Below are 14,874 nucleotides of genomic sequence, written 5' to 3'. Positions count from 1 at the left end.
CACTTAATGGAATGGCTAATTGCCCTGTTCTCCAGAAAAGCCGGAATTATGGGTGTTGTGAAAGTTGACAGGTGACACGGCGAGGCACCGATTGGTCGGGAGGTTAAATTACCAGGTAGCACAAACCATGTTCCCAATATTGGAGTTTGTTGGCAATTCACTGGCCATACATTGAGCCAGTCCATAGGAAGCACACCCTAAATATTGGGCTGATAGCTTGTGCTGCCCCGGTTGTGTGAGATCACGAGACTACGTGACATGTCCTTTTTGACGCAGAGTAAGATGAGATTCGAACCCTCCGTAACCATTAGATCCAGAGTCAAGACATGCAACCTCCCATGCAGCGTAAATCTTGGGCCCAGTGTTGGTACGGAATTGGCAATATTCATCCCTGTTTAGGACCAAGTTTTACCAACATAGTAACAACACTGGGCCCAAGGTTTGTACTGCCTGGGCTCTAGCTATAGGGTTAGCAGCACAAATAGTTGGCACTTCCCGGCCCTCATAAGACCAGTGCATTGCCAACATAATACAATACTGGGCCAATCGTTTGTGCGGCCGGGAAGATACGCATCGACGTTCGTATGTTATGTTAAATGGGTCTTTATATCTGTGCCAGGTGGTCGTTCACATAACTTGGTTCCACGCTGATGACTATGCGGGTGCTAATAAACTGTAAAATTAAGGTGTTCATAATTAGACAAGCAGCAGAGCTTAAAGCGTAACTTTCAGCTCATGGCGTCCACTGCTATCGCATTAAAAAAAAAATAGAGGAAAATGTGGTTCACCGCATACATTGGCTCCACAATACGCTAGTGAAGGCTTGATAACTTTTAGTTAATAATTGTAATAAAAAAATGAAGGAAATACAGGAATTGTGCGACAGCTTGTCACTCCAGTTGCGATTGTGCATGACGTGGATATGTCTGATCTGCATGATGCCTCGTGCTAGTCTTTTCTGTCACGTCCGCTATGGTGCACTCTGGCGCAAGCTTCATTTTAAAAACGCGATTTTTCTGTTTTAGGCTTTTTGTTGCAAACCTCAAGCTCTCCATGTTTTCGTTAATTCCTCAAAGGCGAAGCAACGAGACTCGCATGAGAAAGTTAGATTGAGGCTGTGTACTGTCGCTACCCCCATTACTGTTGAAACAAAAAAAAAAAAAGAAAAAACAATGACGAACTATGAATGGGACTCATGCCGAACAAATGCGTTTCGATTTTTTTTTTTCACTGTCTTATCTATCCCATTTCTAATTATGTTCGAATCCTGATTCCGTAACTTCTTACTCATCTGCCTATTCCTGTCCTGATGCTATTCTTATTGCAGTTCTCTTCACAATAGCTTAATTTTTGTTGCGTAGTTCGTGCTCAATATCCGTTTAACTGATTCGTCCTTATTACGGGATCTTCCTACTTTCTCACCTACCTGCCGCTTTTGGCAGGTAAAGGGGAGAAACTCCCACTACACTCTGCCGGTCATATGCACGGAAACGGCGACGGAGTTCGCCTTTGTGTCACTCCCGGTACGAATGCATTGTGAGAAAGTACGTATATCCATTCAATAACTGAGCCACTGATTCAACTGAACGGACTAAGTTTAGTAAATACCTTCTGAACTCAACCAATTCAAGAACTGTCCCATCCATTGTGCTCCATTTTCACTTCCATTTACACGCGTTGCCATCATGCTTCATGGAAAAAAAAATGAAATTTGCACATGCAATAAATGTATCAGACAATTTGACATCATTTTCCTGTAGCAGTGCGCTGCTTGCAGTTTTGGTGTTAGTTTGGATGATTTGCGTCCATGACCAGTGGCTTATATAGAGCCGGCCATCAGCTTCAGTGAAAGCGAATGCGTAGTTTTTGTTTTTTTGTTTTCTTCTAAATATGTTGCATGATGCTGCATGAGCGTAACTGTGGGGATCTAAATAAGTTCTTAAGAGTAGATTAGTACTGTTTTCTCTTGGGCAGTGTGTATAGAGCTCTTTAAGCAGATCGTTATTAGCTCAATAATAGAGTCCAGTGTGTCGACTGTGCCGTCTTTCTGCATTCTATCCTACGGCACTGTCTGCCTTAACCTGTGACACCAATCATTCCCTGCACAGGACTCTACAAATGCCTGTCCGAGTCGAACGCTGGGGCGTTTTCAGAGTCTTTGGGCATAAAACAGTTTGGCACTCCCCGATAATCAGCTCAGGTCACAGAAATCGACCCTGAGCACACACACAAACAAAGAGGGAGCGGTGGGGAGGGAGGCGTTTGACCATTACGCTTGCATTCGCAGACTACCGTATACTATAAAACAAAGAAGACGTAACCGGAAATGTCTTTGTTTTATTCCAAAGGGTGAAAATTAAGTTAGTCTTATTTTGGCGTCTTAGAGCATACAGCGAGAGGTCTTATATCCGTTACTTGGGCGTCTTGTCATCTTACTTATATCTGACAGGTAGTCAAAGCGATGACTATCTTTCACGGTAACGTTGACCTTTGGACTCTGTTTAAACGCAGGTGTTTGAGTTTGCGAGTAACGTAAATAAAAATATTTTTCGGTGATTGATTTGGTCGCGCTGTACGTTAATTGCGTTGAGGTTTCCCTTTCTAGGCATTCCCCCAAAGCTCACTCGCTCCCGCTCTGACCATCCCAAAAGCTTTCACAGCATGCACTGAATTGCTGGTGCCTGTGGGGTGTGGCGTACTAACTCCGAGTGGTTTTTTTGTTTCCTGCGCCGCAGCGAGTCAAGACGCTGACCGGGAGCAACAAAGGGAGGGGGACACTACGAGCGGCGACGTTGTGGTCCCGTCCTGGTGGACGTCCAAAAGGTGCGTGCCTAGTCTCTTCTATACCACAGAATAACTGCTGTCATTCTTTATTCTGCGTTTACCCGCTGGCAGTCATACAACGAAGGGGGCGTGTTGCGTTCTAGGAGGGTTTCTTCTAAGGATCCTGAAATTTGCCGACACGCCTCCTTCACGCAAAGGTCATTATGGAAATTTCGAGAAATGTGGCTTGTAACTCTTGTGTGGGCGTGGCACGATGAGACTGATATGTGGCGTGCCATTGTTGCCTGCACAGGCGCGCTGCGCCGTTCACATCACAAGAATAAGCTTGCTGATTTGTCAGAGTTTCCAATTCTAGCACATTTCGAATTGCATGTCTTATAATGAAGTCCAAGGTTCAACGAATGCCCGTCAGGCGAGAGATATTCATAGCGCGTAAAAAAACATACACTCGCCAAAGGTTGAAAAACAAAACAAGAAGATAGACAAGATCCCCCGTTTTTTTATTCAACCTTCGGCGTGATTATTTTTTGTTACTCGCTAAGAATTGCCCTCGCCAGACGGGATTCCATCAAACCTTCGACTTCATTAATATCAATAAAATTTCATATAAAAAAGAGCATTAGCAAGGGACGTACGATCGCTGCAGTGCTATTCTCCGCCTATTTACAGGATATATTCGCGCATTTAGACTGGCGAGAGTGGCGGTATTTTTTATTAGGGAATATCTTGGTTACTTGAGATTAGGTGGCTGCTTCATTCGCTACGTATCTTAGGCGAAAATTTCGAAAGCAGGGCCAATGACATTAGCCGGCAAAGCAAAACAGTAGGCCAAAAATAATACACAGAAAGCTAAAGCAATGTTCGGCAGTCTCAAACGGAAAGGGCAGTTTACGATAGTTAGTGGTGCGCTGGAAGGGGTAAGGGAAAACACCTACTTGGGAAAAGTAGTGAACGGCGACTAATAAGGATTGCAGTGGAGAGAATATGGTCAGGTGCTCTCAGATTAGGACTGAAAGTTTCGGCAGTGTCCTTCAAGAGGTGAATATGAAGAGTTTTATCTAACTGGTATCACATAGGCACATGCGCGGAGGCAAACGGAAACGGTACAACTGAAACTGATGAGACTTCAAGCTATGCTAAGGAAAATGGTATGTTTAACGTTAAGCGACTGACAGAGAGGCAAGTGGGTCAGGGCGCAAATGTTGGTTTATGAGTCTAGTAAAAAAAAAAAAAAAGAAAAAAATGAGCATGGGCAGCACATGTACTTAGAATGCAAGATAACGGATGGTTATTAAGGGTAACAAACTGGATTGCTTTGGTAGGCAAGAGTTGGCTGAGTGGAGAAAATGTAGTTTAAGGGTATGAAGGGGTCGCAGTTCGAACAGGACAGGGCTAATTGGACGGGTTTTGGAACCGTTTGCTCTATGCAGTAGGCACAGTGAGGCTGATGGTGATGATTCATAATGTAAATAATAGGGTAAGCATGGCAATGAGCAGCAGTGAGCTGGACTGTTTGCAAATATCCGTCACTGATGTGTTCAAAACCATCACTCCTGAGAATAAAAATGCTTGGAAAAACAAAGGTCAAAGCGTCCTGTATCAAAATGGCGGCCATGCAGCGTCTAATTTTTATTTTGTTTTGTGTGCGACGGAAATAGAAGGATGTGGTGAAAGCCGAATCGATCGGCGCCGCATGTGACGCGGTCTTGCCTGCCAATTTTGCGCTACAATTTGAGACTGTGCCGTAATCAATGATGTACAAGGCACAATCCAGCATTCGGACCTACACCTGACGCCTTATGAGTCACAGCACACCCGTGTGTGAGCATCAGTGAAAGCGGGGATTAAAAAAGATCGCTAACGTTCTTTGTATTTTCGTAGCATATTTCCTGCAGCATCAGTATCATATCAGAAATAGAGAGGCGCACGTAGCATGCCCTGTAATGTAAGTACTGTAAGGACAGTTTCACTCTCGCTGGCTGCGTTCATTGTCCAGGACCAGCTCGTGGTCCGCCGCTTTAGAAACTGTTGCCTTTTCGTTTGGCTCAAAGCTGTGGGTTCAACTACTTCGCAATATGACGCTTATGCATACTATGCAGTTTGCAGTTGTAACTTCTTTGTACTATACGACCCGCCTCAGTGGCTTGGATATTCGGCTATACAGCTTTACGACGGAGGCGAAAGAATACCGCTGTTGTGCGGTCCGTCGTTGCGTGGCTGAAATAAACGAATCCTGTAGCGCGGCATCTCTCTTTGCCGATGACCCTGTGAAATAATTGCCATTAGGAGAACTGATCACGTGGCTCAATGTTTTCGTTACGTTGCATGTCCGGCTATGTGGCAAATTTTCTTTCAGACACTGAACATTTGCATCTTGCCATTCGTTTTAAGTCGTTACATCACCGATTTCCTTATTTATGAGTGAATGGCTATGTAGCCAAGTGTCTGGAAACCGTCCTGATGAATCTTAGTTTGTTTGCGATGTCATCTGCTGGGGCTAATCCCTTATTTAATTTCTGGACCGCTTCAATTTCATTTGCGTTTCGATTACGTTATAAGTAGCGTCTTTGCGAAAAGAAAGTAGGATTCGGTCGATTCATGCACATTTCAGTTTGTCCTCAGCGTTCCACTGAAACCCGTGCATATGGCATTCATAAATTTGAATATTCGAACATATGAGAGAGAGCTTCTGACCTTTCTCGTCATGTTTTTCGATGCCGCAGCAAGCAGCTCAGCCGCACCAACCGGCGTCTGCGGCGCGCCTGTCGCAAGGGGGTCAAGTCGCAGGCCTTCTACTGGATCGTCATTGTGCTCGTGTTCCTGAACACGCTCACTCTGGCCTCAGAACATCATACACAGCCGCCTTGGCTGGACCACTTCCAAGGTGAGGCGCATTCGCTACTCTGCTCGCCATCTGAGCATTCGCTGCTCCGCTCGCCTTCTCAGCATGTTGCTGCACGCATGGTATCCCAGTCAGTGTACCGGTCTGTACCAGATGGAGACATAAACAGTACATGGTATGATATGCGTGTGCATCTTAAATCAACGGAGTGCCTGTTTCCATGCATTTCCACCAGTCCCACCTGCGCACGAAACGGAAGCCAATCAATGGAAGGACATGTCGTTCTACTTACAAGCGGGTTTTATCCTCTAAATGTCACTTATCTACAGGATTACACTGCTTGCGGCTGACACAGCTTTAGATACACTGATGTGAGCGATGCTTAGTTCAATAGCTTTGGACACTTGCCTAATTCACCCATATCTTTCCTTTCGTCTCTTCCCCTTGCCTTTATTAAAACGCCGAAACGCAGCACAGTGTACAGTCATTGTTTTTTCAGTTTTGCGAACAAATTTGTATTTATATTTCATTCCCGCATTGTTTTGTTTATTGTCTTCTTTTGTTGCCTTCTCGTATTAAAAATGTTTGTTACATGTATGTGATATCTTTTTTGTAAACCCTGATCCTGTGCTAAGACCTCCCGCATAAAGCTCCCGTGTAAAAGATAGACAAATGCACTGACACGCGCTCAAGCGCAAGCAGATCCGAGGGCGTTTCCTACAGCGGTGCTCCCTCCGCCCTTGGTGCAGACGTGGCGAACATGTTCTTCGTGGTGCTGTTCACGCTGGAGATGCTGCTGAAGCTGTACAGCCTTGGACTACAGGGCTACTTTGTATCGCTGTTCAATCGTTTCGACTGCTTCGTGGTGATCAGCTCAATCCTGGAGACGGTCTTCACCTACACCGACATCATGCCCCCGCTGGGCGTCTCCGTGCTGCGCTGCGTTCGCCTGCTGCGTATATTCAAGGTCACCAAGTGAGTCCTCCCTCCCCCTCCTCCCTGCCAGGCTTGCTTCCCACCCCATTCCGTAGAAACACATGACGAGTGCTGACTAGCAACTTAAGCTTATTGCTCGACCCGCGAAAATAAGTAAGACAGGTTCTGCAAACAAAAGAGACAATAAACACGCACAGTAAATGACGTGCTAACTGCTGATGGCGACAACAAATGCGTCATTTGGCGGTGGCTAAAACTCTTCTCTTTCCGATATCGCTACAGAGGGACTGCTAACACATGCACCATTTGCTATGCTTGTGATTTCAGCAGCTATAATTTTTATCTTCACCATTTTAACGTGATAGCAGTAAAGAACCTGTTCATGCGAAAATCCGACATCGTCATCGGCGTTATGGGCGAAAACATCCTGCGCATGGCATTGACAGGGGGCTCACCTACGGCTAGCATGGCCCAGCTTTGATTCTTCGGTGGTTTGTACTACCGCTGAAGATTGACATCCACGGCTTTTGGATGCCGCTTCAGGCACGCTACACCCAAGCTACGCAGGCGTGTTCATGCAACTTGGTTAAAGCGAGTCTTTATGTCGGGTAGCCGCCGACGCTATCGCGTCATACCCTTAAAGGTAGATGTTAAGTGTCGACTGGGGTTACTTTTACCGGATCAGTCGTAACACTCAATTTACACCCCTTAGTACCATTCGCGGTGGGTTCTCTGGGAATAGCAGCTGAAATGTTTGGTTGTGAACTGTAACTCGGTATAACAGGGCTGGTGATCTCGTGTGTCTATCTGACGCAGTATATGCATATAATGGAAACGATTGAATGAAGGAGCGTTAGAAAATGAAGTAAAGAGGACGGCGCCAATGAGCGCTGGCGTCAGTGGTAGGCGTTGGCTCTCAGCTTGATAACACCAATGGGGATCTCATTTTACGGGCGTAGACAACGCGAGAGCTCGATGAATCTAACATTCAGTAAACAGGATATGCCGCGCGTGCGAGGAAAGAACATTATGAATGATGAACCGCCAAGCTTACGTGAGGGCATATGGCTCAGTAATGTTTCACGCCTAATTTTTATACTTTGGGCAGTAAAGAGTTTTCCAACAGACATATATAATGAGCTACATCTGCGAGATGCTCAAAACGTCGAATAATAAGCACGCCCACAAACTTCACAATAAATGCAACGGTGGCGTAGCGGTAGAACATCCGCCTCGCATGCAACATGACCGGGGTTCAAATCTCGGTGCCGCGCAGTTCTCCACCGGATTAAAAGATATAAAAAAATCCGCGTGTCGATGGAATTGCATAAACAGGTTTGGGGTGCGACCTAATGCCGGTGAACACCTCCGGCAACGCACTCCCTCACCAGAACAAAAATTGGCCACTCTGGTGCAGTAATTGGCCGCAACCTCTCATTATAAGCTCCACAAAACCCCGGCCCTCATTCACCAGCGGCTGCGGAGTAACTGACCACGGCGGCGGTCAGACCTGTGACGCAGCAGGGGGTGATAAGAATTCCTGATTCCGCTGGAGACACCTATGCACCTATGTGTTTGTCTAAATTCGTCCGCGCAAAGTGTAACGGCGTCCCACCAGTGACGGCTCATTCCCTCCCTCCGCTTTACTTCAGTCCTCATTACTCGGTTTGCAGGTATTGGGCTTCGCTTCGGAATCTCGTGGCGTCGCTGATCAACTCGATGCGGTCCATCGCCAGCCTGCTGCTGCTGCTGTTCCTGTTCATCGTGATCTTCGCGCTGCTGGGAATGCAGGTGTTTGGCGGCAAGTTCAACCGCCCAACGGAGGACAAACCGCGCAGCAACTTCGACACCTTCTGGCAGGCGCTTCTCACCGTCTTCCAGGTGAGTGGACCCCGGGCCTCCTGCCCTGACAGTCGCTTTTGAGTGCCACGCTCAAGGTTGGAGGCGTCGCAAAGACAGCAGCGGCTTAGTTTTGTAAAGATTTGTTTCAGTTTAAGTTTTGGTGTTTCACTCTGTTTCAATTTTGTAGCAACCCCGCTCTACTATAGGTGTCTTGGTCACACAATCCAGAGTTTCCGCAACTCAGTGGCTAATTTCAATTTATTCGTCTATATTAAAGCCTGACGCTTTAAGAATAGAAATCTATTTTTGAGAAAACAATATGAAAACTCTCAAGATCGCAACACATAAAAGCTGAAAATATGTGCAGACGACATTTCGCGCTGAAGGCAATCATGACAGGACAGGGAGCTGGAAGGAGGCCATGATTTGGTGTTCCGTGCGTGAAATTAAAAACAGGAAAGCAAGGAGTCTAAGTTGTCGAAGATTGATTAGCGCTTGGAGATGAATGAAAACTTGAATAGAAGGATCTAGTCAAAACAATAGAAAACAAAAGGTTGCATACTCAGACTGAGCTTAAGTAAAAAGAGGTGAAAATAGAGCTAGGCCATCCCATTTAAACTGATTTCCCGTGAAGAAGAGAGAGCAGGGGCGCGCAGTGGCTGCAAGGACTACCGTCATATATCAGCATCCTCTTTTTTTCCCCCCTCGCAGATCCTGACGGGCGAGGACTGGAACGTTGTGATGTACGACGGCATCAACGCCTTCAACGGCGTCGGCTCTTTTGGCGGGGTGGCCTGCATCTACTTCATTATACTCTTCATTTGCGGCAACTGTATCCTTCTCTACTGCGCTGGCGTTCACGGCGCCATGCATCGCACTTACCTATTTTGCCACATTACGCACATGTAGTTACAGTTCAGTCGTTCAGTCGTGTCCGACTCTTCGTGACGCTATGGACCATGTCACGCCACGCTTTCCGGTCTCTCACTATCTTCCTAACATCACATAACTTCATCTCCAGAGCCTCGAGGATGCCATCTAACCATCGCGTTCGCTGCCTACCCCTTCTCCGGCGACCCTCAACCTTTCCCAACATCAAATCTTTCTCCAGCGACTCCTCTCTTCTCATCAGATGACCAAAGTAGCTGAGCTTTAACTTTAGAATTTGACCCTCCAATGAGCAGTCAGGGTTTATGGTCGGCAATATCGACTGATTTGATCTTCTGGCAGTCCAAGAAACTCTCTAGAGTCTTCGCCAGCACCACAATTCAAACGCGTCAATTCTTCGGCGGTCAGCCTTTTTCACAGTCCAACTCTCGCATCCATACATCACATACACGCCACCAATTAAATTGCGTTAGGAATACATTTAAAATATAAGAAAAATATTTTAAGCTGCATTTTTTCATTTCACTCATACCAAGATGCATGCTTGGAAGTAGTACAAGAGGACGCAGTTGGCCCAAGGTAAGGTTAAGCGGATGCATAAAGGACTGACCGTGTTCCTACAGAGGGCGTTAGATAGGCATGGGATGATGGCAATGGTGAATAAACGCGCGTAGAAAATGTCACCCCGCTTGGCTCATTTTAAAAACATAAAATTAAAGAAAATGTTTTCGCTAGAAATTACTGCCCGGTAGTATTTCCTTACTGATTACATTGTACTCAATGATTGTTTTCCCATCTGAAGTTGATTATGCGAATTCGTCTTCATTTTTTCCCGTTTGTACGTACAGTTCAATTGTAGGTTGAGTTTCAACATAATATGAAAATGCGACGTACGCATACTCGAGGCACGGCACATCCACTACATGTACCAAAAAACTGCAGGGAAGTTGCTCTATAGCGTAGTGATTGGCAAAGGTGCCTGGGGTTCCTATCGAAGATAAACAAAACATGAACTGCATCATCGCAGACCGTGACGTGAAAGTTAGAAGCGTTAGTACGACACAAAGCAGGGGCTCGTCTTGCTTCTGCTAAAGTCTCGCTTATTAAAAAGAGTGCACGTCGTATCTTGTCCTTGACTTTTCCCTCCAATCCAGACATATTGCTCAACGTATTCTTGGCCATCGCGGTAGACAACCTGGCTGACGCCGAAAGCCTCACTGCCATTGAGAAGGTGGGTCCCGCTGTTCTGACCTAACGCGTGCCACATTCGGTCCCTGACGAACCAGTCTTCATGTTAGGAGTTCTCTCTCTGGGACCTGGTTATGGTAGCGGCAATTTGGGAGAGGGAGTTCTTGCCTCGGAATCTGTTTGCCCTTCATATACCCCACTGCATGTGACATTTTTATGACTGCCAGTTGGGCCTGCTCTTCAGAGAAACCTGCGCGACTGGGTTAGAAGAGAGAGAAAGAAATCTGCGGGAGACATCTTCATTTAGCTTCAGAAGGCTAACACCATGAGGGCCACACCGCAAGAAGCAGTGGACGTAAAATGCGAGGACGGCTAGAAATAATGCACACTTTCCAGAAACACGCTTCAGAAGCAGAGGTCTCGTTACACGGCGAAAGTTCTCATGTAGACTGACAAGCACGAAAAGAATGCATTGGCAGTATTTCCGGATTTATTTCTAAGCACTGCTGTTGATACGTAAGAAAAATGAACAAAATTTTGGACAGCAAAGCATATTGACTGACTGTCGATGCATACCAGGAGGCAGTCTTGGCCGTTCACTGAGGAGGTAAATTTGAAATTTGGCTATCGCAGGTCAGGGAGAGACATGCAAAAACAAAGACAAAGCAAAAGAAAACAAACCATGGCGTATTGTGGTGTTAAGGCTCTTTAATGGAAATAGAGATTTTAGCCGGCGTTAATGTTCGCCGACATGATCTGAAAGAGTTTTTATCCGCGATGGAAGAGTATTCAGTGTTCAATATACAGCCGCCAACAATCGAAGCGAAAAATTAATAGCTCGTCAAAAGGTGACTGCAAATGAGTATTCTGAGGGAATACAAAAGGCGGAATGTAATAGACAAGTCTCGTTATTTCTCTACCATGCACTGTACATTCTCAACTGGCAGCTTTCTGTGATAGTGTGTTAGAGTAAACAGCTCATGGAGTTCAACTTACTTTAGCTTACATATAGAGTACTTTGTTACAAACAACTGACGGACGCAGTGAATTTTATTTCTTTCTACAGGGCACTTGGTGCCGCATGTTCCATTTTCTTTCGAAGAATTTCTAACGGTAGTACTGATGGCAGTGCTTGCATATTTTCCAGGCACCTTCGCAATGCATTGTTTTAGCAGTCAATACGATATTAATTCTAAAGTCCTGGCGTCTGATATTAGAATCACGAGCCTATTTTGCAACTTAAAAACATTTTGTAAGTGCCTTTCAATATTATGTACAGCATTTCTTCTGAAAAGATAGCGAACGAAATTTCTTGAAAGCAGGGTAGGGAAAGAGAAAGCATTTCTTCGAAATTTTAACCTTAGGACAGCTGACGAGAGTACAGTTTTTGAAAAACAAACCGCAGCACTCGCGGTACTCAGATTCAATTAAGGCACCTACAGGAGCCGGAGGGTATGAATGTCTTCTTTGATACGACACGGTATTGGATGCCGTCGTGCAGGCTCGCGATGTATTCTTTCAATTATGTAACCTTTTCTTAACTTGCCCCACGACGGCGGCTTAGTGGTTTCGGTGGAAGCAGAAAGCGATGCACCCATGTAATATGTGATGTCAGTGGATGTTAAAGATCCCCAGGTGGTCGAAATTTTTAGAGCTCTCCACTAAGTCGTTGCAAGTGGTCTGAGGTCATTTTGGGGCGTTAAACCCAGTAAACTAACCAAACCAAGCTTTGTCTTGAAAACTATCTCAACTACATATTCGGCTTTACGTCATGGCGGCATATAAGAAAAGAAAAAAATTTGGAGGACGCTTAAGCTTCGCCTTCAAGAGTGGAACGCGATAGCGTTATTAGATCGCAGGGGACGCTTTCCCAGCAGAAGCGCTACGGCGCAGCGATCACGTCAGAGGCGTCCGGCATCAGACGCTGCACCTAGCAATCGCGCTGTGAGCTGAAAGAGGTGCCGCGTCGCCTAAACACCACTGTTCGAGTGACGCACGCTGGATGTTGGAAGGGGAGAGAGCGAGAAAACTTATTAAACGCAAGGGTATTGGGGCATCCTCGTACCGGTACCCGCGCGGCCCGAAGGGGAGAAGCGGGTGAGCGAAGATAGTGATCTAAAGAAAGGAAAGACGCTTGATTTTACAACCCGTGAGGGCGCACGGCGAAACGTCAGGGGCGAGTGGCGCGCCACGTGTCGGGGCAGCGCCGCACATGGAAGTTGCTTTTTATTTATGAAGTGCATGCCGGGATTTATCGCTCACGGCCAACGCCGCCGACGACACCGGCTTTTCTGCGACACGAGCTCCTTAACGCTACCGCGTTAATATAAAAGCGTCCAATTATGAGGAAGTATATTAGCGCTGTGCCATCTAAACGGGGAGCGGGGCGTGTGCATCGCAGGAGGAAGAGGAGGAGGAGGAAGAAGGGGCCGAGGAAGACGAAGAAGAGCGGCGCAAGAGGCTGCGGCTCGAGCGTAAGCGGCGCCTGAGGCGGCGCCGGCGGCGGCGTCGGCGGCGCGAGCGAAAACGCCGCCAACAGCAGCAGCAGCAACAGCGTCAGCAACGGGACGCCGACCAGAACGGGGGCGGCGGTGGCCAAGACGAGGCGTCGGCCGAGGCGGGAGGCCGTGGCGCCAACGGGGGCCACGACAACAAAGCGGACGCTGGACACATGAACCACGCTCCGCTCATCAAAATGTGAGCGATAAACGACTTGAGTGGACAGCCGTTGGGAACAGCATAACTCCGCTGAGCAAGGCATAGAGGCTGCACTCTAACATTTCATCCGACTTGAATGACCGAATTAATTTTTATTCCGTTTTTGTCTTACAAAAAGCGTGGGTAGCGAAAGAAAAGCAGTTGGCTTTGACTGCTTGGCGGGTTTTGCAACTTTAAACTTAAAATGTCAAGTAAGAAAATTTTCAACCTTACAAGCTTTTATTCGTAGGAGACAGTGAGATTATCAACAACGGTCTGTTTTATTGCCGAGGTTAGGGCCTCTAGCATTCATTTAAGAATAAGAACATAATGGTAGTGTTCCCAACCTTAACCGGGCTACCTCTCAAGCTCTTGTTCGTATTTTTATGTCCCTCGTTTAAAACGGATGCCTAAAGAAACAAAAATACAGAATGCCTGCGCAAACGTAGTGATCACAGCCTAAGATTAATCTGAATGTAATAACAGAGGCGAAAAGTAGCTTAAGTACAGCATCGAATCAGTAAATAAAAAGAACCATGCAGCCTGAATGTGAAGCACGTAGTGCGAGCTTGGTATGTACTCACATATCGTTGCTTTTTACGATAAAATAAAATTCAACCTGGTAGGACAGGTAGGGAGTGCTGTGCAAAAGAAAAAGCATCCAGTTTAAGAAATGCGGCGGAAACTCGCGAAGCTTCACAAGTAACAACAAGAAAATACTAATGTTGTAAAAAATATGGTACACTTCATGGCAGTGATTTCGTCACGCCCCGCGTGCTTACAGGCGACGGCGCACTAAGCACAGTATTTAGCGTCCGTTCAGAAGAAGGTGAACGACAATTATGAGCAAGCTATGCGTAAACCCTAATACGCGGTGACTTCGCTCTCTGTACAAGATAAAAATGGACCCAGGGGCTTCCGGTGAAAAAGGAGAAGGTGTGCGATTTATGCATTGGCAATGACAGCATTACATCCGTGCAGTGCGTTTTTATTATTACTTTCGTTGCCTTACTTTGCAGATAAGTTATCAATGAGCCGCATGGCGTGCTCTCAGAGCGGAAGTTTATGAAACATTACGCGCAGGAAGAGACAGGGCGCTCCATAACTCTATGCAGGTAGATTCTCGGAGTTTACCTGAAAATGAAAAGTAGGTTAGTTGTCTCGTTCATTATATCCGATGTGATTTCTATCCCAAAAACACAAATGACTAGATAAAGGCAGTGTCTTATAAGAAGGCTCCGAAGGGATAACTGCTGTGTGTGCACGTTTTCCGGTTCTGCGAGTTTGGCGCGACACCCCACGCTGACTGGTCAGCAAGCAGTGACGTGACGCATGACAGCACCACAATACTCATTGATCCGAACACTGTTACGTCACGACTGACACCGAAGTGCTATCAAGAGGGTTTTTCCAATAGTGAAAAGAAATAATATGTGAGTAACGACATCATATGCACCAGCACTCACAACTGCCGCTGAAGCCACGGTTGCACAGTGGAATTTGCGGCTTTTACTAGCTGTGCATTTGAGGTATTATTTCACAAATATCATTCACTTGTGAGTGTGACCAGACTAAATGGTGAGTTGAAGAGCTATCTTGCGCTGTTGTCTGCGCATAATGCCCCCCCCCCCCCTACACACACACACGTTCGTTCAGAAATGGGGTCGCTATGTACGAAAGTCTAAGAACTGTAATGT

At 46.3% G+C, this 14,874-nt stretch overlaps 1 protein-coding gene across 7 annotated transcripts in view; it reads left to right on the top strand.

Annotated features, from left to right (window-relative positions):
• Positions 1 to 14,874, top strand: part of LOC146178643 (muscle calcium channel subunit alpha-1-like) — a 240,850-nt gene that overhangs the window by 136,031 nt on the left and 89,945 nt on the right. For all 7 annotated transcript variants that reach the window (XM_084578446.1, XM_084578444.1, XM_084578443.1 and 4 more), the window contains exons 11-17: positions 2,736 to 2,823; positions 5,508 to 5,668; positions 6,376 to 6,601; positions 8,236 to 8,443; positions 9,116 to 9,236; positions 10,447 to 10,523; positions 12,882 to 13,177. In XM_084578446.1, the coding sequence (XP_084434572.1) occupies positions 2,736 to 2,823; positions 5,508 to 5,668; positions 6,376 to 6,601; positions 8,236 to 8,443; positions 9,116 to 9,236; positions 10,447 to 10,523; positions 12,882 to 13,177 (1,177 nt within the window). The remainder of the gene's footprint in view (positions 1 to 2,735; positions 2,824 to 5,507; positions 5,669 to 6,375; positions 6,602 to 8,235; positions 8,444 to 9,115; positions 9,237 to 10,446; positions 10,524 to 12,881; positions 13,178 to 14,874) is intronic.

Source organism: Amblyomma maculatum, chromosome 9 (assembly GCF_055883805.1).
Source record: "Amblyomma maculatum isolate TAMU_Amacu chromosome 9, ASM5588380v1, whole genome shotgun sequence".
Classification (NCBI taxonomy): domain Eukaryota; kingdom Metazoa; phylum Arthropoda; class Arachnida; order Ixodida; family Ixodidae; genus Amblyomma; species Amblyomma maculatum.
The sequence above is the reverse complement of the archived record's forward strand: the minus strand, read 5'-3'. Positions and strand labels throughout refer to the sequence as shown.